Here is a 27231-nt window from a genome sequence, read left to right as displayed (position 1 = left end):
AGGCTTCAATGAAATTTGGAGATGAATTACAGAAAAAAACTCTTCATAGACTTTATGTATGATAATCAAAGGGTCGTTACTCAATACAAGATCATTTAAATATGAACCTCGTAATACATGTTCAGCTAGAATTTGTACGGATCATTCCCAAGAAATCGTTTTCAAATCCCGCTAATTATAAAGCAGTTCGGACAAATTTCATTCAAAAGCTACATTTAAGGGACCCTGACTCCACAAAAAAAAACCGAGGATACGCACAACAAGGCTTCATATTTTCCTAGAAGTTCCGTTTAAATCCTAGCAGAGGATTTTGAGAAGCTAGATCAGGCTATATGCAGACGGACAGACGGACGTACATATGACGAAGGCAGAAACAAAATGTATAAAATGAAAATTATTATTATTATTATTATTATTATTAAACCAGATTTATATAGCGCCATTTTCGTGAACAATTTCACGTTCAAAGGCGCTTTACATAGTTCAAATGCAGCCACACAGGGCGCATAATTCATCCTCTACTAGTACAGACACAGAGCGATCTGACCAGAGGGACAAAGTGAGACAAAGCCCCCACGACAGAGAGATCAGAAATCAGATACAGGCTTGTCCGGCTAACTTAGCCTAGCTCGTTGCGAATAGACATCCTGGTTCTTTAACGTGCCCAGTGTATAGCACTGGTACACGCAAGGATTGCCTGGGTTCCTAACCAGTACACCTCTAGTTGGGTGGCAAACACTGAAAAGTGTTTCTGAAAATTCTAGCTGCCGGGGATCGAACCCCCGACCTCAGGATTGGAAGGCCAGTGTGCAAACCACTGAGCTATCCGTCCACCCTAATGGAAACATAGTGTATGGAACTTTTGTAGAACTACTATCTTTTTTCTAGAAAATGTATTCTAAGTACATGTATATTTTGGAGAGCTCTTGATAAAACATTTCACTCATGCTTGTTTAAAGCAACTCTTCTAATATCTTATGAGAACATTCCTGTACTAACATTCATTTAAATTGTCCCAAATTTATTTAATTCCTTTACAAGCATAGAACATAACAAAGACCTAGTTTCATTCAGTCTGTTTATATAATACTTCAATGACGCTCTTTTATGAACAAAGTCAGCTACTGTAACAGTGAATGAAATACAAGTATGTCTTTAGAAGACCCCCAGGATTTACCAGCACATTCACAGTTCATTGTCCACATCAACTTAAACCGGCAATGTCTAATAAGGCGAAGGCAAACACACCAGAATGACAGGCGTGAGATACACTGAGCGTTCAAGTAAATAAATATTATCATTTATTAACAGAACCTTAAATTGACCTCCTTTATTGACAGGTGTAGTTTATTGGTATTTGGCTGCCAAAATATTGGAAGAAACATGTTTTATATTTTATGAACACGGCATGAAGTTGGGGTGAGGGTGGGGGTTCGACAGGAACATAACAGATTTGTACTAGTTACTGAATGGTTGCCGTATAACATTGAGATATATGTTCTTACATTTTATTCTCAAAGGTATGACACTTACCTAAACTGTTCCGGGCTGTGCACACCAGTGTTAATGAGACTGATCAGAGATTCCTTACGGGAGTTATCACACCAGACCTGAAATAAATATCACCTCTAAATGATGTACATTTTTAATACAGATCTAAAAAGCCCAACGTCGAAACAGAATTTCTTAACGTAAGGGAAAACCCACAAAGGGATTTCATTAACCTTTCTGAGAACTAGATTCAGAAATATTGGACTACAATAATTTTAGATAAATGTTCTGAGAGTGTTAACAAATCATAACTGTCACGCAACCGGCACTCTTTCCATACTGACAACATGCAACAACTTAAGTCCGCTCTCTTTAACTGGACAGTCGTGATTTTTTAGAGAAATGTTATAGAATAAAACGCCTTTATCAATAATTTTATTTCACTTCAGTCTTATTGAATTAACATCTACATGTACCTTAAGATGTTATTTCTTGAATAGTGACTAAATAACCCTAGGAAAACAGTTTTGTTGTATATACTTCCTAGTGTTGCTTGAATTGTCTCTTTAGCTTCGTAAATAAAGATACCAAATTCATTATTTACGTTTTTTTTCCCAAAAACAAGGGTATACTTATTTTCATAACTGAAGCATTTATATAATTAAAGACATACTTTTGCTTTTCTTCATAGTGGTATTGAGATGATAACAGTAGGTTCTCTAAAGACATTTTCTCGAAACAAAACAAAATGTTTTATTCTGCAAGATAATGTTATGTATTTCACGAATCATTTATAACGTTACATTACATATGATAATATGAATTTGGACCTTCGTCTTGTTAATAGCCTTTGAAAGATCATAACGTCATTTCTGACGTAAACTACTTGCGCTTCTTTTAATTGACACTTAAAGTTGTGTATTGTGCTGTTGTAAATCAAACACATGAAAAATTGTTAACACTGTTAGGTAAGTTGGCTCGTGGCGAAAGAACTTGAAAGCTCACTAAAGCTCAACGTCCAAACATTCACATCTAACCTAATATTGCCAATTATTCTACATGTAACTTTTATCAACCGCGTTGATTGTTTATCACTATAGTAATTATCAAAGATTAAAGACATACATTCGCTCAACGAAAATATTTCAATCCCGTTCAACTATTTTAAAAGATATCGACAAAATATAGATTGGGTTAGTTGTCTTTGGGTCTATAAATTCTTGTTCTTTGGGATCATTGTGACCTGTTATATATACTTGTAACATAAAGCTGTAGCCAGGGGCGTGTGTTGTTGATATCTTACTATTTATGAAAAGACCAGAGTCTACACTGTGATTTTGCTTGTTGTGTTACATGTTTCCATTAGTTTAAAACTACTAATTCGCATAATAAAGTTCTTACATTCGAACAAGTCATCACACGTTACATTTGACCTACACGTGGATGTCAGTTCCACTCAAACAATACTAAAATAATGTTCTTCACGGTAGGTGTTGCTAGTTGTCGTTCTCATCATTTTTCGAAAAGAAAAAGATAATTTTTTTAAACCTGAGCAAAGCTTATAAAGAATAGTTGGTTATGTGTAAAATTTAATCCCGGCAACAGTGGCTCCTCGATTTTTTGTCGTTCTACCTCCACCCATTTTCTGTATGCCTGAAACAAAATATTCCTGGTCATATCACTACTATATTTCTATTACAAAAATTGAAAGAAAATCACACCTTCCTATTTCTTCTTATTAGCAAACTAAACATCAACGTCCACTACGTTTACGTACACATGGATAACAATGTAACATTCATGTATAGGTATGTGCTATCATAAAATAATAGTTGCGAGTACATACAGTGACACTTAAAAGCGATGTTCCAGAACTGTTGGATAATTGCTACCGTTATAACCTACTTTGAAAAGCTTATGAAGTTGAATACATACTGTATGCATTTCATCTGAAGCCAAAAACATTATATGTGGCCAGAATTTAACTTTATGGCCTCTAACTCTAACTGTACTCGTGACAAATGAACATTACCCGAAAACTTTGTTTGATTCCGCCATTATCTGCTATATTTTCTCCTTGTGTGTTGATGCCGTTAATCTAAAATAAAAGGATACACGCATTTAGATTACGTACCCTCTCGAAAAAAATGTGGCCTATATAACAGGATTTATAGTTTGTCTGAATGCTGTTGTCTATACTCACATTTAAAGAAACGTGGCCATATTGCATTTATTTGCGTTCCAAACTTAAAACCTGAGACCGTGCAATATATGGCTAGTTAATTACAATGTTCAGAAACGGTTTACTCTGTATTTGCTTGCTAATGAGTGAACAATGAGTTTTACTGACGATTATAAAATCTTTTAGTACTCCTTTCCATAAAAATGCAAACATAAAGGGAAAACAAATGTTTGGATTAACAAAAGAAATATACATGTAATGGAATAGGTAACGGATGTATGGTGAACACGCCTTATTGCCATGCAGCGTTTTAATATGCGTGATTGTTTAAAATGATAGGCCTTAGCTAAGTATCACATTAAAAGAAATTGTTTTATGCCAATGAGAATAATGAATAGTAGCCAAGTTTAAAGATTAAATGATCAAATTACTTAAAAGCAGATGTGTTCGTAGTGAACATTGTTGTAACAATTGATTCAACAATTCTATTGCTCATCTAAATAATAAAGCAAACAATTTGTTTTTGTATTATCAAAACTGCGATTGTCAATGGTCTGCAAACATTTAAGGACAAATGCAGAAAAACAGCTGTAGCACAGTTTTTGATATTTGATGCCAAACCCCACGGGGGAGGAAGTGTCATGTTTTCTTCTGATAACTGTTACGGAGTTCCTAGAAAACGTTACAGACTTCTTCTGATATCTGTATGACAAAACAAGGAATCGGTCAACGAAATGGTAATAATCAATCTTTAAAAAGAGAAAATGGGATGTAAAACTAAAGTCTGATGATCAATTTTGCCTGATGTTTAGTGCTATGCGCCAGAAAAAAAACCTGTTTAGTCTAATTCCGTAACTCCGTAACAGTTATCAGAAGACGACATGACAGGTTATCAGAAGAACTCCATCCTTCGTGTAACACTTCCTCCCTCGTGAACACGATACATGGGAAGAAAAACTTATCGAGAAAATCTTTAAATTTATATGAGGACGATAAACCGAGTTTCACTTTAATTCCGGCGTGGTGAGTTTTAATGGTGTACGTGGTGTGTATTTCACAAGCCGACAGGCAAAACATGCGTTAGTTAGTCTTAAAAGACCATTGATTCTCTAACCTGATGGACTCTGTCTGATAAAAGAAGCTCACTTACAGTTAGATTTGCTTCCGGTGCTACGAACTGGCTGTATTGATCAATAAAACATTGTGCCTTTTCCTTGAAGTTGATAATAATTGAAGTATTCCACCAATGCTCAAGGTTTCCATTTTTGTCAAATTGTCTCCCTGTAAATACATAAAACATGGTACCACTTCTACTTTGATTGTATGCTGAAAGTGCAAATTGTGATAAAAAGAAATAAAGTAATTTGAACGTAAATCCATATTAACTGTGCACTCGATGTTGTTATTTTATCAAGTCTTTTGGACAATTATCGTATTCAATGCATTTACGTAACAGTTTATTTGTTCATTTTGTGTTTAACGCCATTTTAACTGTATTTCAGTCATGTAATCGCGGGCAGTTTAGCTAACCAGTGTTTCTGGATTCTGTACCAGTACAAACCTGTTCTCCATAAGGAACTTCCAACTTCTACACATGAATCAAAAGTGGAGGGCGACTGATATCAGACATAATGTTTTTCATCAAATCGTCACGGAGAACAGGGTTCAAACTCAACCCCGCGATCCGTAGATCTGCGCTCTCCCTATTGAACTAAGCGGATCGTGCATTACATAACAGAATTTTGATACAGGGTTTGTGATGGGAGTGTGAATAACGTTGCACATTTCATCAGAATTCGATTCATACAAAAGATATTAGGAAATGGTAGATTTCTCGGAAGTACGGAGCCCTATTTTAAAACACAGCCTCAGAGCAAAGCATTTGCAAAGTAAGCCCACAACAAAAAGAAGCTGTAACGGAAAAAATACTACAGACGGGTTGTTTCAAAAATCTAGCAAGTACAAATAAATTTATGCCAAATATAGATACATTGTAGAGGGAAAAGAAGTGGTAAGGTGTATGAAGGGGATGGGAAAGGAGGTTGAAGGAGAATGTAGAACAATAATGAATATACAAAGGGAATGAAGACAAATTAGTGTTACAATTACCGGGCAATGAGTGTGTAAGATGCATTATTGAGAGATATTCGAATATTCAGAGATTTACGAATCCAGAAGTACTAAGGACGGACTGGATAATTTAAAACACTAAAACATACGACAGAACAAACTAGATTATTAATAATAAATAAATAACTTATTTTTTAGATTGTTATTAATGGTTAAGATTTTTTATCTCATTTATTTTTTATGTAGTTACTGTAATACTTAAAAGAACAAGCTTTTTTCAAGCTGCAAACGTTCAAATATCGTTTAATATTATCATGGCATGGAAACGTGGTTTAATTTACCTTGGTCATCAAATCCGTGTGTGATTTCATGCCCTATAACGGTGCCAATTCCACCGTAATTCATTGAACTGCAAATAATAAAATAATCCATTTTGATTTGGAGATAATACGTACGGGTTGGAAACTTAGCACTAACACTCTCGAGCAGTAACCTATCCTGTGAACACGGCTTGAAACTGAATATTAATGAACTCGAGCACCAACTTATTCCAAGAAACAGGTCGGAAATATAATACTAATGAGCTCCAGCGACAACGTACCCCGAGAAACTGGTTGTAACCGACACTACAGAGCTCACGTAACGAAATATCTTCAGAAACTGGTAAGTAACTAGACAAAACAATATATCTCCAGAAAATGCTAGAGTACCAAGCACTTACACGTTTTCAAGAGCAACAATTTGTCCCGTGACTCTGGTCGAAAACTGAATAATTACGAGCTCGAGTAACAACGTGTGCCGAGAAACTGGGCGGAATGTGGGCACAAAGGAGCAAAAATAACAACGTCTACCAAAATCTGGTTGGTGATTGAGCACTTTCTAGCTCGAGCAACAACGTATACCGAGAAACTGGTTGGTAACTAGACACAACAACTTATCATGAGAAACTGCTTGCTTACCGAGCACTTCCAAGCTAGAGCAACAACATTTATCGAGAAACTGGTCGGGAAAAAGAAGACTAACGAGCTCGAGCACCAGGTTGAACGTGTCTGGAGAAACTGGTTGGAAACTGAGGACTTACGTGATCGAGCATCAACGTATCCCGAGATTCTGGTCGGGAACTGAACACTAATGAGCTCGAACATCAATATACTCCGAGAACTTATTGATAACCGAGGAGTGAAAGGCTGGAGGACCAACGTTTCCCGAGCGGCTAGTTTGTAACAAAACACTCCATCCTAGTAACTAGACACAACTTATCATGAGAAACTGCTTGCTTACCGAGCACTTCCAAGCTAGAGCAACAACATTTATCGAGAAACTGGTCGGGAAAAAGAAGACTAACGAGCTCGAGCACAAGGTTGAACGTGTCTGGAGAAACTGGTTGGAAACTGAGGACTTACGTGATCGAGCATCAACGTATCCCGAGATTCTGGTCGGGAACTGAACACTAATGAGCTCAAACATCAATATATTCCGAGAACTTATTGGTGACCGAGGAGTGAAGGCTGGAGGACCAACGTATCCCAAGCGGCTAGTTTGTAACAAAGCACTCCATCCTAGTAACAAGACACAACAACTTATCATGAGAAACTGGTTGCTTACCTAGCACTTCCAAGCTAGAGCAACAACATTTATCGAGAAACTGGTCGGGAAAAAGAAGATTAACGAGCTCGAGCACCAGGTTGAACGTGTCTGGAGAAACTGGTTGGAAACTGAGGGCTAACGTGATCGAGCATCAACGTATCCCGAGATTCTGGTCGGGAACCGAACACTAATGAGCTCGAACATCAATATATTCCGAGAACTTATTGATAACTGACACACAGGAAACAAACACACGTGAACACTGTATAAGTATGAAAGATTAGAAAACATAAAAGAGATATATAATGTTAAATAACCTACCATCAATTGTGTCTGATGGCAACTTTTTTGTTAAGTTATAAACATTAATTTAGCTGGCATATTCGACAGAACTAGAGGCTCTAGTGAAATTAAGTTAAAATTCTTTGTATAATCAATGTTTGATAGTGGATACTTATCTTCTTCTTTATGGCATATTTGAGCACATTAAACACATCCTTTCTTAGTTTGGCCATTTCACACTTACATGTGAAAGAGAAATTAAAAAACACTTCAATCGCTCTGATTACTTCACTGATATATTAGACCTCAGATCGATTAAATTCAGTCACCATAGTATACTTCCATACCATTTTTCTCATACGTTATTGACACATATGCTTTCGTATTGAGCAATACACCTTTAATGCATCTATATAATATATCTGAAAACAAAACTTACTTTGGTTGATTTTTGTTGTAATATGGAGCCTGTAATATTCCAGCTGGGAACTCTGTAAAGAAGCACAGAAATTAGGGATTTAATTTCATTTGATTTACGCCAACTCTCTCTCTCTCTCTCATTCTCTCTGACATCAACGAACAACTGTTATTCATTTGCAGGTACTCCAATGACAAACTCTTGTTACGTCATAGGTTGAAGTAGAGATAAAACAAATGTTCTGAGAGCCGTTGGGTATATCTTAACGTGTGAGCGTCAGTACGTATTAGACTGTTTTTTTTTCTGAATTTTATATCTATATGAAATATCTAGAAGTTAAACTTTCTTTTTGAAAAAAAACATTTAACACTGTAAGCTTATCCAAGTTACTGTCACGTCGAGGAAACGACAGTTTTTATCCAGATTATTGACAAAGGCTCATCCTGTGGTAAAAAGTCAAACATCCTCACAAATATAAATCATTCTTACACAATGCACACATTTTCCAGAACGAAGGCAATACAATTTCAATCAGCATTTTACTTCTATTAAAAGAGGTTATCTGTAAATATATTACTGAAAAACTAAATACTTGTTTTCCATTTATTTTGAGTTAAAAGCCCACTTTTAAAACTATCTTACAACTCGAATATGAATTTAAAACACATCAAAGGGTTTCCTAACGTCTTTCTATAACAGAAATATACGTCTTTAACTGGGTATTTATGCTATTGCAGAGCGGGTAGTAATGTTGTCAGATAAATGGACATACTTGATATAAGACTATGACAGTAGTATTATTAAACAGATAAATGATATAGGGAAGATAAATAGATGAACAAGTAACTCGTGATATCCGATTGCCAATCAACTTAACGCTGAAGCAGATTCCGTACAATATATGCCTTATACATCTATTGCAGGCCCCTATCAACAAAATAAGTTTCTTACAACTCGAATATGAATTTAAAACACATCAAAGGGTTTCCTAACGTCTTTCTATAACAGAAATATACGTCTTTAACTGGGTATTTATGCTATTGCAGAGCGGGTAGTAATGTTGTCAGATAAATGGACATACTTGATATAAGACTATGACAGTAGTATTATTAAACAGATAAATGATATAGGGAAGATAAATAGATGAACAAGTAACTCGTGATATCCGATTGCCAATCAACTTAACGCTGAAGCAGATTCCGTACAATATATGCCTTATACATCTATTGCAGGCCCCTATCAACAAAATAAGTTTAAGTCTTTGTAATCGAAACAAGATACTTCTCTCACTCATCATCGCGATAATTTAGAAGCACTATCAGAAAGTGATTCTGTACATGCTGGATCTTTCTATGGTCATAAAGCTTCAGGGTACATTTTAGCAAGCCTAGGTTTTAATCTACTTCTCACTTCTCCTCTATATTAAACATATATGGACACTTAATATGTTTTCAATTTGTGTAAAAAAAAACAATCGTTCTTTTTACTGGATAGTAACTTCAAGCTGCTGTTTGGACATACATACTGTCTTAAGTGTTCTGGTAAAAAATCTAAAATATGTCTGTATTTGGGGTGCTCTGTGCTTCTGGAAAAGTTATCCTTACATTTTATGTTTTGATAAGTGCCAATAAGAAATTTCAGAACAGTTCATTACTGTGGGTTTATATTTAATAACTTTACACAGGCATGAAATTACTCCGTCGCGATGATATTACAGAATATGACCACTGTGTTCATATATGATATTAACTAAACCCTACATTTGAAAAAGAAATTATTATGTAGCGCTATACTTAAACGACAATGTAATAGTTTACTTGACCAATTTCTTCCATTTGACCAGAAGATCAATTTATATATTCTTAACCTTTGTAGTGCGCATCTGCTATTGTGTTTGCCGAGTTTCCAACATATCTTTCAGTTACATTAGATGTAGGCGATTCTGGAATACACTTCTAATAATACTGATTTTCTTGTTTTAAGGACAGTCCAATATCTGTTTAGTTTTGGCTCGATGAGGTATACCGTTCATTCGTCAAACATAAATGAAATCTTTTAGAAATACAATAGATATAGTCGTTTCCAAATCAGATCTGAAAGTTGTCAATATTTTCATATATAACTGAGTTCTGTTTAGTTATCCATTGACATTTCAAAGCCTTAAAACAATGTTTCGGCCATTGCGATAACTCCTGCAGCAAAAGAACCATGCTTAATGATCATTAATTTCGTGTATTTATTTTCACTTTCCTGATTTCTCACAACCGTATAAGACCTTTGGTTTCACTTATTTTGTTAATAGAACAAAGCCTCCTCAAAAATATTAAGGGCTTTTGTTATCAGACTGCATACCGTTTCAACAGCTCCCCCACCCCCCACCCCTCGCCTCATGAAATTGCTTTTTTGTATTTGTGCGGAGTTGAGCTTTACTTAACTTTTAAACAAATCACGAAAGTTACTTCTTTGTCTTGTTTTCACAGTAAGTCAATTCTGGACTACCAGTATTACCTTTATTGCACTGTGTCTAACTTGTTAAGCTTTGTCATGTTATATTTTTTATTCGAAGTCATTTATCATTTTATATGCTTATGTGAATGGCATTTTTTACCTAATTCATCGCGTATATCTTAGAATCTATAAGGTAACGTAGTGAAAAAATAATATAATGCTTAACTTCCGAAATGTTCATGCATGTTTCTCAAAAAGTTTCGTAGTCTTTAATATTACCTTAGTCCCCAGATGTTTGCCCTTACGGGTTTTTTTTAATCTTATTAAGTGAATTTTTTTTGTTAGTTTAAGTTAAATGCTTTGGCCGTGAATATATACAATTTACTTTCAATAACTGTACTTACGTATGTTATTCATGGTAGGACTATAAAATGCGTTAACTTGGGCTGGAGAATCATTCCAACTGAAAGTGAAATTCATCACATTTAATTGGTCACAATATACTTCCTACAGTTGTTTTACTTAATTTACCAAATTCTTACCTAAAAAATATTTTGCGAACCTATTCAATTACCTTATTGTTTTAATAGCGGTAAGTAACTATATATACTTATCCGTTTACATTTAGATGACTAATTCACTCTTATTCTTGTCATGCATACCGGAAATAATTATTTATAGAGATGAATAAATGAAATTCAAATCTAACTTACTCGTTTTTGTCGAACTTTTGTCTCAGCTTTCGAAGCTCCTCAGACATATATTTCTTTAAACTGTTGAGAACATTCTGATAATACTCGTGTCTTTTTATTATTGCCTGAAATAACAAGTGAAATAGGATGCTGGGGCGGATTTTATTAGTTAATACGCTTTTCAAATTATGCATTTTAATGTCACTTCTAACGTTCCAGCTTTGCGATCTGGAAGTATAATGGAAGAGCTCCCGTTTCCTTTGTTGGATTCGCATTCGCTACCTTTTGTTTGTTTGTTTTTGGTTTAACGCCGTTTTCAACAGTATTTCAGTCATGTAACGGCGGGCAGTTAACCTAACCAGTGTTCCTGGATTCTGTACCAGTACAAACCGGTTCTCCGCAAGTAACTGCCAATTTCCCCACATGAATCAAAGGTGGAGGACTAATGATTTCAGACACAATGTCGTTTATCAAATAGTCACGGAGAAGATACGCCCCGCCCGAAGATCGAACTCGCAACCCCGCGATCGTTAGACCAACGCTCTTACCTACTGAGCTAAGCGGGCATTCGCTACCTTGTCGCGTGACATGGCGCTGGACATTTAAGCGGAAGCTGCATTCCCCTTTTTTATAACATTACGGCGTGAAATACCATCAGAAATGAGGTGTCGAAAGTAACTGAGAACTTTTTTTCATGATTGACTGAAGAGGTATTAGAATAAAGTTTTTCCGATCATTCTTTTTTTGGCTATTTATTCTCAATTTGAAAATCCCTCATAAATTTCGAATAACCATCTAAAGAAGGAAAGGAATACTCAGATATGACAAACGAGTCTATATTGATTAAGGAAAGGACTTTTTAGTTTAATACAATTGTGTTAAAAGCGATGTGTTCGAAACCTAACGATAATCTCAGCACTAGTTATGACAATCTGTTCAGAATGTTTCCAAGCGTACGAACAACTATCGCTTTAACAGCACACATTTTACGGATCCTACATAGTCTTTCCGTGTTGATACACATTCAGATAAAAATATTCATGGTCAGATTACTTCAAACCTTGTCTATAGTAATAAGCTGTAATAAGGAGAGATATGAGATGATGTTGAGAAAGAAGAACACTAAATCTATACTTTTTTTCCAATCACGTTTACGCAACAACTTAATATAAATTACGCATATTATCATCTCCTACAATTAAGGTTTTGCCGATGAACAGACTCAATCAAACCGAGTCTGCAATTTTCACTATTTGCCTTGTTCTCGGTGCTTCCGAGGGATCTACTTTCCAGATTTTATTTACTTCACAACAGCGGGTGTTAAGTGCTGTGTGGCGGCCGTAAAAAGTCGCCCCGACTTCATCTCAGTGTTGTTATATTTTCTGGTCCTTCGGGATCATTGATTTCAACTCATTTAGATTTGAAGATTGACTACTGCTTAAGCCGGTGCTAGGGGGCGTGGGCAGTGTTGCTTTTTCTATTACTGCCCATGAACAGACTCAATCAAACCGAGTCTGCAATTTTCACTATTTGCCTTGTTCTCGGTGCTTCCGAGGGATCTACTTTCCAGATTTTAGTGTATAATTCTGTTTAAATTTTTAGCTCAATGCATGAAGAAAAATGTACGAAAGAAAAATCATAGACAAAGTGAAACATAAAGAAAAAACGCGCCGAAACCATTGAATTACGGAACCATCAACCTAAACATGTTCCGCAGTGGAAACAAACCTAGCCCAATACGAACGCAATAGTTGTAACAAACATTTCAATATATAAAACATAAAAATGCTTGAATAAATAATTTCAAGAAGAATTCCTATCAATAATTTACAATGTACGTAAGAAAAACACCAGTAAATGAGTTCGACGAAAACGTTAGAAGAAAAATCAAGATAATTCAAGACTATAGGTATACAAAATAAAACTTACTAACTGTTTAAACAACATACCCATAAAAGTCATGATTTGATTCTTCTAGTTGCAGAAATGTCTTAAAGTTATTAAGGTAATCCTTGTACATTGTGCATCATAATTGTTCCACATGGAACGGTTTCTAAACCCTCTTCTGATACACTTTAGCAACACTCATTTGTTGGCTGACGGCTCAAACAGATTTTAGAATCAAGTTTGAGAGTCATTGGTCAAAGCGTATGTAATTAATGAACCAAGAAAAAACTGTTAACAAACTTACCGGCAGAAATATTTTCAAACAGACAGAACGACCGACCTGTGCCATCCAAAATACTACCCTTCGGGCTTCTATGTGATTAACTTATTATTCAAATTCAATTAAAGTAGCAGAAACCGTATTTGGCTTTAACCAACCGATATATATTATGTCTGTAGAAAAATGTTTGCCTATATACATGTCAGAATAATTTGTATATCCGATATATTGATAGCGTAACACATGTACAAAAATAATGCTTGACTCCCTTTTCATGGTGCCATTGCTATAATTATTGTTAAATCGCTGATTATAATAGGGTTTGGGTCATTCATGACTAATTTAGGTCCATTATGTTGATAGCTGGATCTCAGCATTACACACTATGTCATAAACAACATTAAATGGAACCAGATCTTTGTTAGAGCAAGTACTCGTTGTAAAACACTATTTATTGATTTAGACCAATCAGAAACAATTTCTATAAATATCACGCAGCATAGGTAAGTAGATGGATGACAGAGAGTTCATTCGGTATCCAGCGATCGAAGAAGATACATCGAGGATTCAACTAATAATTTGTCCCAGTACCTTGATAAGGTGGTTATTGCAACCACCCTGTCAATGCGGATAAATTATTGAAAAGAAAACGTTTAAAGTTCATAGACTCAAGAAGAGTTGCAGAATTCCAACATGGTTTCGAAAGATAGGACCAGCGCATATGAATTTACCTTAACGGTAGTTGAATGCTATAGACGATAGCAAATATAGGCTGAGCATCGGAAAGCTGAGATGTAGATCGAGAGTTTGATCATCTACTGAGATAGTAGTATAGTTCCAGCTTATAGACGATTCAGCATTATTGGCGAAGTACCGCCAAGGCATCGAGGATATACCTATATGGTACTTGAATGCTACATATGACAGGACTCGTATGTTGTAGATTCAAAGACATTGTCTGACGGGAACTGTAACAAAAAGACCAGTCAAGTAAAGTGTATCCAGCCTATAGGAGTTTGTGCTTATTATTATTAATTGAAGATTGTTAGTTTGAAACATTTAGTGATTTGCCTGATCCCTGAAATTGTCTAGCTCATAACTGAAATCATTTACGAATCATCAGTACACGAATTATGTAGGCAAGGTATCCGGAGGAAAATCTATGTATGAGATATCTGTTCTTACCATCTCTACGTTTTAATAAAGGACATTCTATTTCGTTTGTCAGCTAGTCTAAGATATAGTCACCTTAGCGATTGGACCTAAAACATTGTTCAAGATACTAAAGGCGAAGACACTTCCCTGGGTCATATAACTCATATCTTGACAATACATATAGAAAACTGTCAGATGTCTTTAAAAATTCATGCTAATCTTCATCACACAAACATACACAAACTCGCACACAAAGCCAACGCACGAGGACAAAACGTACAAAAAAAAAAGAACGAGTCAGATCAAAAGCTTCAACTAAAGATATCGTTTCCTAGAGTAATGTTTGTGTTTCAATGCCATTTCAAATTTTCTACTTAGTTAAGGCTCGTGAAGAAGTGGCAAAAAAGAAAAACAATAACTCTGCGTTGGACACAAGGCCGTAAGGGATAAACATATTATTACTCAGCAATTAATGTAATGACCATTTAATCTACGTGCAAGATATAGGATTCAACAGGAAACGCGATAAAATCTGAAGTTTCAATCGTGAAATCTGATCATTTTCGAAAGGATGGGACAGAAGGTGTTTTGCGTACCTGATCAAAACCAGTTCATAAACTGTATATATGAGTTTTTGCGTTTTGTGATTAAGTCAAAATACAATTCCCTGTGCATTGTATGGCTGGGTTAATCAACAAAACGTGATAACCGAACAAATTATAGCTGGATTCCAATCTACACTGTAAGTAGATTTGTTAATTACAATAGGTGTCGATAATAGTATGAAAGTAAAGGGTAGTTAGCAGGATGAAATCGTTACAACAAGCAGTGTAACTAATAATATCAATTAATTTTGTGCAATTTAAAATTAATCGAAGTACTCTTCAACTTTTAAGCACTTTTAGTAAGAAAAAAGTCGCAGAAGACAAGAAAATGTGTGATATCCTCCGCAACATGCGTCTGCCAGAGATCTGAATTCATTCGGCCAAAATGTCAATATGAGCGCCCATGTAGCCTATAAATATGGTGTGCGAACAAATAAATTTGAGTTGGAGGAAATCTTTGCGAAAATGTTTAAGAAGTTGTTGCATACGCTTTAAGCACTTGCTTTCATAACTCCTGATAAAGATACAATTGCTTTTTATTTATTTTGTTGGGTTTCACGTCGCGCCGACATATGATAGGTCATATGGCGACTGTCCAGCTTTTATGGCGGAGGAAGACCCCAGATGCGCCCCCCGTGCATTATTTCGTCACGAACGGGCACCTGGGTAGGACGACCGGCATTCCGTAAGCCAACTGGATGGCTTCCTCACATGAAGAATTCAAAGGCCCGAGTGAGGCTCGAACCAACATCGATGAGGGGCAAGTGATTTGATGTCAGCGACCTTAACCACTCGGCCACGGAGGCCCATAAAGATATACATTTGTAATTGAACGAAAATTACCCATGCCGAAAGGGGTATGGAACTGAATGAACATGTACGCTATATACATGTGTAATCAGTATGTTACATGTAAATAATATCGAAGATTAAAAATCTATAACATCGGATTCCTTACATTTTCATACAGCTTGTTGAGCTTTTCCACGTCCAGGATTTTATCTGGATAACCAATCCATTCCTTAATTGCGTCGGCCTGAAAAAAAAGACAAAGGTCATTTACTATGAATGTGGATGGAATATAATTGTCTAGAGTCAGTTTAAAATATTACATGTGAATGATTATGTTATTTAAGAAATAATGAGTTCCCAAGCGTGGTTTATTGTAGAATTCCCCGTGTTTTGAGTTCTTATGCGTACGAATACTTGTCGAAGGCCGTTGACACACGGATGCCACACGATTAATCATACTCGGAAACTTGTAATTTGGATTCTAACTCGACATACTAATATAAACAGTGTGAGAATAAAAAAGGGTAACTACTTTTTGCGACATGGAACTACACTTCGTGCTAGCCTACGCACCTAGATCATTCTATACATAGAGGATGACGCCACTATTTTGCATGGGCATGTATTGTCGCAAAATAACCGTTGATTGACTTCCTCCTATGTGTAAATAGGTTATCTGCTGGTCGTGTTAGAATAGTCTAGATTCATGTCTATGACTAGTTAGGTAAGTAAGTAAAGCCGACATAATGTTAGGCTATATATCGACATAAAACCTATTGACGGTTGAGGAAGACACAAACGTCCCCTCTTTTTATTAAAACGTGTCGGACACAATAATAGAGTAACAAACATTCCGTATGCAAGCTAGATAAATTACTTTTATATCCAGACCGGTGGTTCGAACTCACATAACTGGCGTGCCAGTGAGTCAAAGTCACAGAACCTAATCTCTTGGACAACAAGGCCTTCCTAGATAAATGAATACATGTAGCGTATTTTGCTGTTGGACACTGGTCGGGGCCATTTATCAATGAACAAGTAAAGAGGTTATTGAATCAATTCAACTGAATGTTATAATCCCACATGATTGAAATAAATGAAATACATTGAGCAAAATTTTACGTAAACTTACAGGATTTATCATGAAATATAGTATTCTTAAAACGAATATGATTTGTGTTTTCCGTCCAATCGGGAATGGGAAGTATATTTCCATCCCACAATAATTGATACCTTTTCCTTTGCTAGTTCTTTTGTTGGTTCATCCATCCAGTCAAGATCATCCAATAGCTCATCAAAAGCGTTTCTTATGTTGCCGATCATATCATGCACCTAAAAGAATAAGAGTTTAGCAATAAGACCAATAAGGATATCCAGCATGGATTTTTATCAAAAACACAATTACAAAGCACACTTCACGTATTGGGTTTCAACTACCGTTAGCATGCAAAGAAAGTTGTATGCTTCATTCTGTAAAGTCTTTCAAAACTGATGAGGAAATCAAAGTCGGTAGAGACTGTTTACTCATCTAGTATATGACTCATACCAGTTGTTATGCAAGATGCAGATTGCAAAACTAGAAAACTAATTTCATTAAAAGAATAAAAACAAAAACAAAATCAGTCCTATCAGGAGAACAAGTAACTGAATCAACTGATTAAAAAAGAAAGTTTAGCCTGTTTTATTGAAACAGTTCTTATTATAACAAGTGCAACACATCCAATGCCACATAGCACCGGCTTAAGATGATCTGAGCTTTATAAGTAGTAATGTATTGAATAGCCTCCTGCACCCCAACACTCAGTCTAAAAACGAGGCGACTCAAAACCTGCAGCTGTTTATGAACTATGAATACGCGTCTATATAAGGACGTATCCACTCTTATCATAATTGGATTTAAACAAGTATTCATTAATGTTGTTTGCAACTTGAAATGCTATTAAAATGACACTGTACCGCTGTTTTCGAAGAGTTGTCAAATTTTGTCTTGACAAACATGTGACCGACTGCCATGCCGAAATAAGATTCAGTGAGATACACACATTCTTTCCATCTTTCACTAGACGATGTTGTTCCATACAAAACCTAGGAGTAGAACAGATAAAAGTAAAGCTGAAATGCTGTGCAACTTATTCAAATATTGATTTTGACTTCCTAACATCGTCCAAGGAGTAGTATGTATCTGTTCACTTCTTATGGTACATATTGTAAAGCACTGAAATATATTGTAATTTGTCTTAAAATAAGAGAGAATTTTTATTCTAAAGACGTGTAGGATTGTAATATGTGTCCAAGCTTCTACATTCAATGTCTATTTTATAAGCTTGTCTAAATATTTCAGTTAAAGCAGCTCATCGCGTTATTAAACCTTGCCACCCGCTTAGCTCAGTAGGTAGAGCGTTGGTCTACGGATCGCTGGGCCGTGAGTTCGATCCTCGGGCGGGATGTATGTTCTCTGTGACTATTTGATAAACGACATTGTGTCTAAAATCATTAGTCCTCCACCTCTGATAATTCATGTAGGGAAGTTGGCAGTTACTTGCGGAGAACAGGTTTGTACTGGTACAGAATCCAGGAACACTGGTTAGGTTAACTGCCCGCCGTTACGTGACTGAAATACTGTTGAAAAACTGTGTTAAACCCAAAACAAAAAACAAACAAACGTTATTAAACCTGAATTAAGCAATCGCGATAACGGAAAACAAAGAATAAAGCCTGGATTCGGTGTACGGAAATGACAATCATTTTATATATTAATGGTAAGAGATGAGTAAATGTATTACAACAGATTTTTTAATCATTGGCAAATATATCTCATAAACAAACATATGGACTTAACCATTGTATTTAATTATATCATATTTGGTCTTATGTTAGTATACGACTGTGAGAAGTTTAATTACAATCTACTGGTTTGAGTCGTAAATTCGGCCACTTTTTGCGGTTTTTCATAAATATTTCTTTCGTTTTACAATCGATTTGTACAAAATTTCTACCATATGTGCTTTGATACAAGCAACATTAATTGTTATCATTCACGGACTTTTACAATATGGTACAAAAGCGCTTAAAATAACAGACGGGTTTAGCCTCCACATTTTACCTTCTAGAGGTTGTAAATATTCGGCCACTTTTGAAACATAAAGTTGGTTATATTTCAACATTTTCTTGGAAATAAATCGATGCTGCAGCCAAAATTATTCTTTCTTCAACAAACTGCAATCAATTTTCAATAGCATACTTGCCAACAGAGATTTAAAAAGCGCCTGTCATCCTTCTCATACCAGCATGACGTAGTTTAACTTTTACGCCACTGTTTGTCACACATTATAGAATAAAACTGCTGTTCTTGTCACTTTTCGGGGATGTTTCAACAGGAGAGTAAAGAGAATCTCTCGCTCACGTGCTATTATAACACATTTTTATATATGCGCGTTCCGTGGCAAAGCATAAACGTATTACGGCCCCAAAACGGAAAATTCAAAAGGAAATGACGTGAAAGTGAAAAAAAACGTAGACAATGAAATTCAATGACGTTGAGGGACAATATATTCATTTTCTTGGTTTTAACGCGTTTAATGCTAATTAACGCATGTACTTTTTGTGTTATAAAGTTTAGATTTGAATTAATTCTTGCCGGGCCTTAGCATAAACGAGCACGTGCAATGACGTCACGCGTCCCGCGAGACAAAATATTTACTATTTAAAGTACACAACTTTATAGGGAAGGACAACTTTTTCTCTATTTTTCTATTCTGTTTTAATGCCGACTTTGTTGCTAACGCAAGTGCTTGTGATGACACAGATGCGTTCTCAAGCATCTGGCTCGAAGAAAAGCTTTAAAGTGGGCGGCCGAATATTTAAGACCTGACCGAATTTACGACTCGAACCAGTACATTGTAGAAAAAAAGTCTATCAAAATGTTACCAAAATTGCAATTTTCCTATTACGAAAACTTGTGTCAGCTTTTTTTAATCACTCTAGCAAAACACCGAGAACACAAATCTATATTTTTATTCGGCACATTTTTTACGTAATACTATATACTGAAGTTTTGAGTATATGGGTGTTATCAAATTTTATAGTGTATGAAATCTTTTGATCTGAATGTCTTGAACTACCATAACACAGCAGTCCTAAATACTGATGAAAGCATTAATTACTGTCCTATTATGGCTAATAGTATGATTTTCGTTATGTATTTGAACGTGAAAAATCTATCACGATAAAAGGTACGTGTTATAAAGGCATCTTCAGTAAAGAGGACGTCAATTTTATTACCATGGCATTACCTTGTACGAAACACGTTTTGTGACGTGACGCGATTTCAGAATAACTTAATGACAAATAGTTGAACTGGTGCACAGATAAATTTCTTTTATGACTTATTCATTATTCAAAACTTTAATCACGGCATGTAACTTAATATTGTAACATTTATGTTAAAATGATAAATGTGTGTCATTGTTTGATAAATTGTTCTCTACACAACTGGGAAGGAATTTTCAGTCGGGCATACATCACAAAATTGTTGTTTCTATGGAATACACCCGGGCTTGTTCAAAGTGCGTTGAAATTTGTCGTGCATACTTTACACAATCGACTGGACCAGTTTACATGGAAACGTATGAACACATCGTACAAAAGAAAGTTCTTTTCACAGAAAAACATTATTTACGCTTACTTTGTAATGAGAGCTTATCTATCAAATGTAAATGGTCCATAAGGGAGCTCTCCGAGACGAATGAAATCGAACGTCTAAAAATGAACATAGATTACTTAAGTCAAGTGTTAAATGATATGCAGTAGGCCAGTGCTAACCGCGTCATATAATGTATGACTTGAATGCCTTAAAGTCATAAAAATAATTACATATTAGCTACAATACTGAATTTCATTTTACGTTTCGATATGATTATGTGAAGATGAAATCAGCTATCCTTACTCATTTTAATAATTTAAAAGCAGAACATTTTATGTCGAGTGCTTTCCGCTAGCTTAATAATAACTCAAACCGATAGTCAGTAGATTGGTGCATATCGCATTTTTTGTAATTTTACCCATCGCCGACACAATGCTAAATGTTCTCTTAGCGCTATCAGTTGGCATTTTCTGTACTAACACGCATAAAGTTACCAGATACATGACTGTTACAAAATACCAGATACTATTGTCTTAAATATGATTTATAGCGTTCGTCTCTATTACTCAAATTTAGTTTTGATTGAACAATTAACAGACTGTTTGTATGTTTGACAAAATGAAGTCACAGACAAAAGTTGACTCTAGGTTCTTATTAAAACTTGCAGCAGCTCTATTAAAATCTGTATGGAGTTTCTTTGGAAACTTTGAATGCAACCAAGAAAAATAATATAATAGCATATTCTATTTAGCTTAGTCTGTTCATTAGCATATTAGGCGTACAGATTTAAGTAAAGTGAAAGAAATGTCCGCAATACTTTTATACACTCATTGGGTTTTATAATAGGTCACTTACTCGGATAATATTTAAATTACACGAAATTTTCTCTATCACATTTGTTCCTTTATGCTATTTGTTTGTGAGGGTAATAATTTTCCATTAAAATGGCTTAAATCAACTATGCTTGGTATACTTTATTGTTTTATTTTCAGAGTAGTCTTAACGAAATATATGAACATCACCGGTTATAAACATGATAAATGACTATGAGTGTTAACTGCGTGAAATGTTCAGTAATAAATTTAGGCATTATATTTAACTCTAGCTGGTCAAAACCGCCTCCAAAATACATTTTAAACACTGCAGACAACGTTTCCGAAGAAATGTGAATGAAACAATACTATCAGACAATACTTAAGAGAGAAAAACAACGGTCTTACCTTGTTGTATTCCGTAATGAGATCCGTAAACCTACTGTCAAGGTTACTCGCTCGATTCTTTATGATGAACCACACCAAATAGTTGGCAACTACGCTGTTGAAGATATAAATGGAACATTTGAGTTAAGAAGCCAGGTTAAAAGCGAACACAAAACTACATAGCCATGAACAATACAGTATTAATTTTGTATATATCAATATATTGTAGAGCGACAATTTGCTTGTGAGTGACTTGTGGTAGGGTTGTTCTTGCAACAAAATTGATGCATAAGAATGTGTAAGAGTATTCGGAGTTTATCAGTCCATCTATCCTTGTTTGTTCCATATTTCTGCCTTGCAAGAATGGATTTAGATGGACAGTTCCAGTCCGAATTTAAGTGTTGTGTTAAATGCAATATTGCAATACATACTGAAATTTAAAAACGGATTGCAATGTGTCTGCCAAGCACGATAAATATTGTATCATTTTCTCCAAAATGAATGAATTTGAAATTTCTTATATTTGCCGAGACGTTGACATACCAAATAGTACACGGATATCCGGGTGCGACTGTGCAGAACATATAAACAAGGTCTTAGTATACTTTTGGAACTATTATGTGTCTTCATACGCCCTATATCCAGTACTATCTGCCAGTTTAACGTAATATGTATGGATAATGTGGGCAATATCACAATAAAGTGCGCACATTTGGTGGCTGAGCATGTTTTGTGGTATTTCTGATGAACAGTATGAAGTAAGGTTTTTTTATAGTAATTTATTACAGCTTTCTGCAATTCCGTAACCAACGAAACAAACGCGGAGTGAAATGACTAAAATTCAAAGACGCCAAAGTTGTCAATCTTGGTCAAAAACAACGCTAATTTTGGTCTTTGGTTATTCAGTTACTGTCACGGGAATACAAGAATATGGAAAAAGCTGGGAAGTAACAGAATAAAAACAAGAGGGCCATGATGGCCCTATATCGCTCACCTGTTATCATTGCACTTGAGGACAAGAAGGTCCTCAGTAAAAATATTTAAGTCCAAAGGACAGGAACAACAAAGGGAAAAATTTAACCAAAAAGAAAAAACAATTCTTACAAGGTACAGATATGTCAAAATGCACCTAAAAATTGGAGGTACCATCCATGTTGTACCACAGAAAAGTGGTCTCAGTTTTTCCCTATGGCCAATAATAAAAAAGTTACTAAGAATAAGCTATTTATAGTAACGTAAAAGGGAAGTAATTAAAAAAAATATTGTAAGTGAACAAAAGAAGGCTCTGCCAAATAAATCTGTTGACATAAATGAAATTTCAGATCAGTATCTTCATTAGTTACAGAGATTTACCCATTTTAGTTTGAAATAAAGGGAGGTAATTTGACATAAAATCAGTCCATAGTTATTTACCCTGATTGTCTAACTAATGACAATAATGAATTTTCAAATAAGTCCTATAAGTACTTACTGATATAAATCCATTTTGATTACAATCAGGGGAGGTAATCAGATATCAAATAACTCTGGAACCTACGATTGGATCTGATTTGTCATGGAATCTAAGATTTATTGTCGTTGAAGATATTTTGGAAGTTTGTATCAAATAAAACCAAAAATGAAGTCTCTACATGGCTGCAAAAGCCAAAATAGCCAATTTTGGACATTTAAGGGGCCATAACGCTGGAACCCATAAGGGAATTTGGCCAGTTCAAGAAAGGAGCCAAGACCTTGTGGTGATACAAGTTGTGTGCAAGTTTGGTTAAAATCAAATCATAAATGAAGCTGCTATTGTGCAGACAAGGTCAAAATAGCTAATGTTGGCCCTTTCAGGGGCCATAACTCTGGAGCCCATTATGGGATCTAGCCGGTACAAGAAAGGAATTGAGATCTTATGGTGACACAAGTTTTGTGCAAGTTTGATTAAATTCAAATCATAAATGAAGCTGCTATTGTGCAGACAAGGTCAAAATAGCTAATTTTGGCCCTTTCAGGGGCCATAACTCTAGAACCCATAAAGGAATCTCGCCAGTTCAAGAAAGGAACCAAGATCTTATGGTGATACAAGTTGTGTGCCAGTTTGGTAAAAATCAAATCATAAAAAAAGCTGCTATTGTGCAGACAAGGTCAAAATAGCTAATTTTGGCCCTTTCAGGGGCCATAACTCTGAAACCCATTTTGGACATTTAAGGGGCCATAACGCTGGAACCCATGAAGGAATTTGGCCAGTTCAAGAAAGGAACCGAGATCTTATGGTGATACAAGTTGTGTGCAAGTTTGGTTAAAATAAAATCATAAATGAAACCACGATCATGCAGACAAGAAATTGTTGACGGACGGACGCACGCACGGACGCACAAACGACGGACGACGGACGAAGGGCGATCACAAAAGCTCACCTTGTCACTATGTGACAGGTGAGCTAACAATACAGCGCTTAAGGCATATTGTGCGATGCGTATACGAAACGTTCTCTCAATGAAGACGTTTACATTGTGGTATCTATCAGCTGACATGTAATCTTTATGAAAATTTGCAGTATCTTATAATGTAGCACACAAACCGGGGTTGAAGAAAGTCAATGGCTTTGAAGGTCTATATACACATATAACTAAGACATTTGGTGTTAAAACCAGCAGTTAGGCTGTCCACAAAAATCGTGTAGGACACGGCCCCAATGAAGATTTCCTATTTCCAGTGAATATTTATATTTTACCGGTGTAAATATGTCTTTGAATGATAATAAAACAGTTTGTTGTTCAAATACGCTATGCATAAAAATTTTAAACAGTTAGTAACGAGATGTTCTTAAGTCAGGTTTTAGATAGCCATTTCATTAATCGCTCAAAATATAAAAGTTACTTAAATAGGCAGCCGTGAACTTGCATCATGTTGTAACAAAAGGTAGAACAGTAAAGATTCTGATCTATAAATGTACACATGAGCATATCGTTCATATAAATTTCATTCGAACATGATGTTTAAAAGATTTACGTTATTGCAACATTATTTTAGTTTGGTCCGTAAGTACAGGTACATGGAATGTGCTCAGCTCTTTAACACGTCTTTTGTCCCATACCTGTGTTTATTTGATCTCATTTATTCATATACAAAATCCAGTATCAATTTTACCATGATTTGTTATGAAACAAACAAACAAAATACCCCAGTGTCTTTTAATGGCAATAGTATGTAAGACACGGCTCCTTGTTGTAAACAAGTCAAAATTTCGATACTTTGTGGACACATTTTTGCTATTCCAACTACGTGCCCTCATGCATAAGACAAGACATCGTAGAGTATAAAAAATATAAATAATTTTCATTTTCTTATTTTTGGGATAATGCGCACTTTATTGTGACTGTGCCGTAATTTAGGTATATTTATATTATAATTATAAGTCTTATGCGTTGTTAGATTTGTATCGAGAAATATGCACGAGTTCTGCAACAGAAATATTGCGCGGCTTCAGGAGCGCAATATCATTCCGCGAAAGAACGTGTGCATATTTCTTGATGCAAACCTAACAATCTTTTGATTACATACGCATCAAGACTTATAATTATAATATAAATGATTCAAATTTATTTTTAAGCCCGTGTGAAACTGAAACTAGAGCTGCTTTTTAGAAAAGCGAATGTCTCCAACAACTGCCTAATCATCTATATAGCAAGTCAGTCTTTATATACTGTTTACTCTCTACAATTCAAGGGCCAGAACTCCAAAATGCCTGAACCGATTTGGCTCATTATCGAACTTTTCTGAGGTCTTGAGGTCAAAAACATTTTGTTTAAATTTGGTGAAGATCGAATGAGAAATGTTCGACTTAGAGTGCGGACAAGACCAAAAAGGCTGATTGTTTTCGGTATTTCAAGGGCCGTAACTCTAAAATGCCTGAACCGATTTGGCTAGTTATCGAACTTGGCCGAGGTCTTATGGTCAAACACATTTTGTTCAAGTTTGGTGAAGATCGGATGAGAAATGTTCGACTTAGAGTGCGGACAAGCTTTGTGACAGACAGGTAGACGGACACACGGACACACTGACTGGAGTAAATCAATATGTCTCCCACACCACTGTTTGGTGGGAGACAGTAATATCGTATTTTCATAAAACATCTAAAAGCGACGGCATACATGAACCTGACGCCACAAATGACGTCCCACATGCGATATGAAATTTGAACGTCAGTATGGAAAATTGTTGACATTTCTGGTTCCAATGAAACTTAGCGCAGTTTTGAAATGTGTATGTAATAGCATTATATATCATGATTACAACTTTTACTACTACCTGACGAGAGTAGTAAAATTTAGGTCAGGATCAATTATGTTGTACAGGATTTCTCGTGGCACGGTTAAATCAGAAGCATACAAACCTTAAGTGTACACTGTCGTACTGAGCACTAACACTACTTGCAAGCAATATCTAAGAATAGTCACAAAGTTAAAAATCAAGTAATGTCAATGCATTCAAATACACGGCTCAACAAGAAACTCACAGAAATTAAAGACAGGCCTCTGTAGATTTTCACTACGCATGTCCTATTTCAAGGAAAACCTACTCCTGTTCTACCATAGATGTAAGGTACATGTAGTGATACAAAGATCAAATATGTAACGGAAAAAGACACACGTCCAAAATAAATGAGATAAATAGTATTAATATACCTGAACTTTTTATTATGCCTTTTAAGTACAGCTGATTTCCTGATATATTTCTTAAAGCTCGAAAAATGTAATTAATGCTCTTGTGAGTATTTCTTCATATCCCCTTATACACGTAATAAGTGTTAATATATAAACAGATCAGTACAAATTCTTGCAAAGAATTGTTTAGAACATAAAAGGATATTCATGTTGTAAATTCCCACCCCGCAAAAACACGTTTCGTTTTAATATTAATAACAGCTGAAAAAAAATGATAATACCGTTTTCCATGTTTCTGAAGCACACTGAACAGTTTTTCAAAGTACGGTATTGCTTCAACAACGACTGGTTCGCTTTCGTTCACTTGTATCTTCACGTTCTCCAAATCGAAGACACCACTTATGTACTCTAACCAATCGAACTAAAATGGAAAATACCGGTATAAGCAAATGTGACTACAATGGGTTAAATTCGCTGGCTTTAACTCAACGCCTTAGATTTGAACCTGAATGATTCTCAAAAGGGCTACCTGGAGACGTGTCGGTGTGATGTTAACGCACAGAATTAAGTCCACGCTCAGAATAGAGAAAGAAGGATCTCCCCTTTACCCTAAAATGTAATTATTGGACATAGGAATCGTTTTATCTTAGTCTTAAGATCCGGAAGGTCTCATGACTTGAATTATAAAAGACAAACTTTTGATAGTAAGAGATAAAATTTCGAAATAAAAACAATAAAACCAATAAAATATATGTGTCAGGCCATGAGATTTTTGGCCCAAATGAGATTTTGGTCGAAAATGGGGTTTTCAGGTAATCTGACAGATTGTCATGTTCCAAGTAAAAATATGCT

General features: G+C 35.5%; 1 protein-coding gene across 1 annotated transcript in view; it reads right to left on the bottom strand.

Annotated features, from left to right (window-relative positions):
* LOC123526523 (neprilysin-like) overlaps positions 1-27231 on the bottom strand; it is a 56720-nt gene that overhangs the window by 5021 nt on the left and 24468 nt on the right. The window contains exons 10-22 of the mRNA XM_053523017.1: positions 26661-26800; positions 21752-21845; positions 17846-17974; positions 17123-17221; positions 16056-16133; positions 11192-11295; positions 10883-10941; positions 8052-8103; positions 6085-6152; positions 4824-4954; positions 3524-3589; positions 3040-3144; positions 1534-1610 (exon numbers count right to left, since the gene is read on the bottom strand). Coding sequence (XP_053378992.1) covers positions 1534-1610; positions 3040-3144; positions 3524-3589; positions 4824-4954; positions 6085-6152; positions 8052-8103; positions 10883-10941; positions 11192-11295; positions 16056-16133; positions 17123-17221; positions 17846-17974; positions 21752-21845; positions 26661-26800 — 1202 coding nt within the window. The remainder of the gene's footprint in view (positions 1-1533; positions 1611-3039; positions 3145-3523; positions 3590-4823; positions 4955-6084; positions 6153-8051; positions 8104-10882; positions 10942-11191; positions 11296-16055; positions 16134-17122; positions 17222-17845; positions 17975-21751; positions 21846-26660; positions 26801-27231) is intronic.

Source organism: Mercenaria mercenaria, chromosome 14, assembly GCF_021730395.1.
Source record: "Mercenaria mercenaria strain notata chromosome 14, MADL_Memer_1, whole genome shotgun sequence".
Lineage (NCBI taxonomy): Eukaryota > Metazoa > Mollusca > Bivalvia > Venerida > Veneridae > Mercenaria > Mercenaria mercenaria.
Note: the sequence above shows the minus strand (reverse complement) of the source record. Positions and strands in the feature narration are given on the sequence as shown.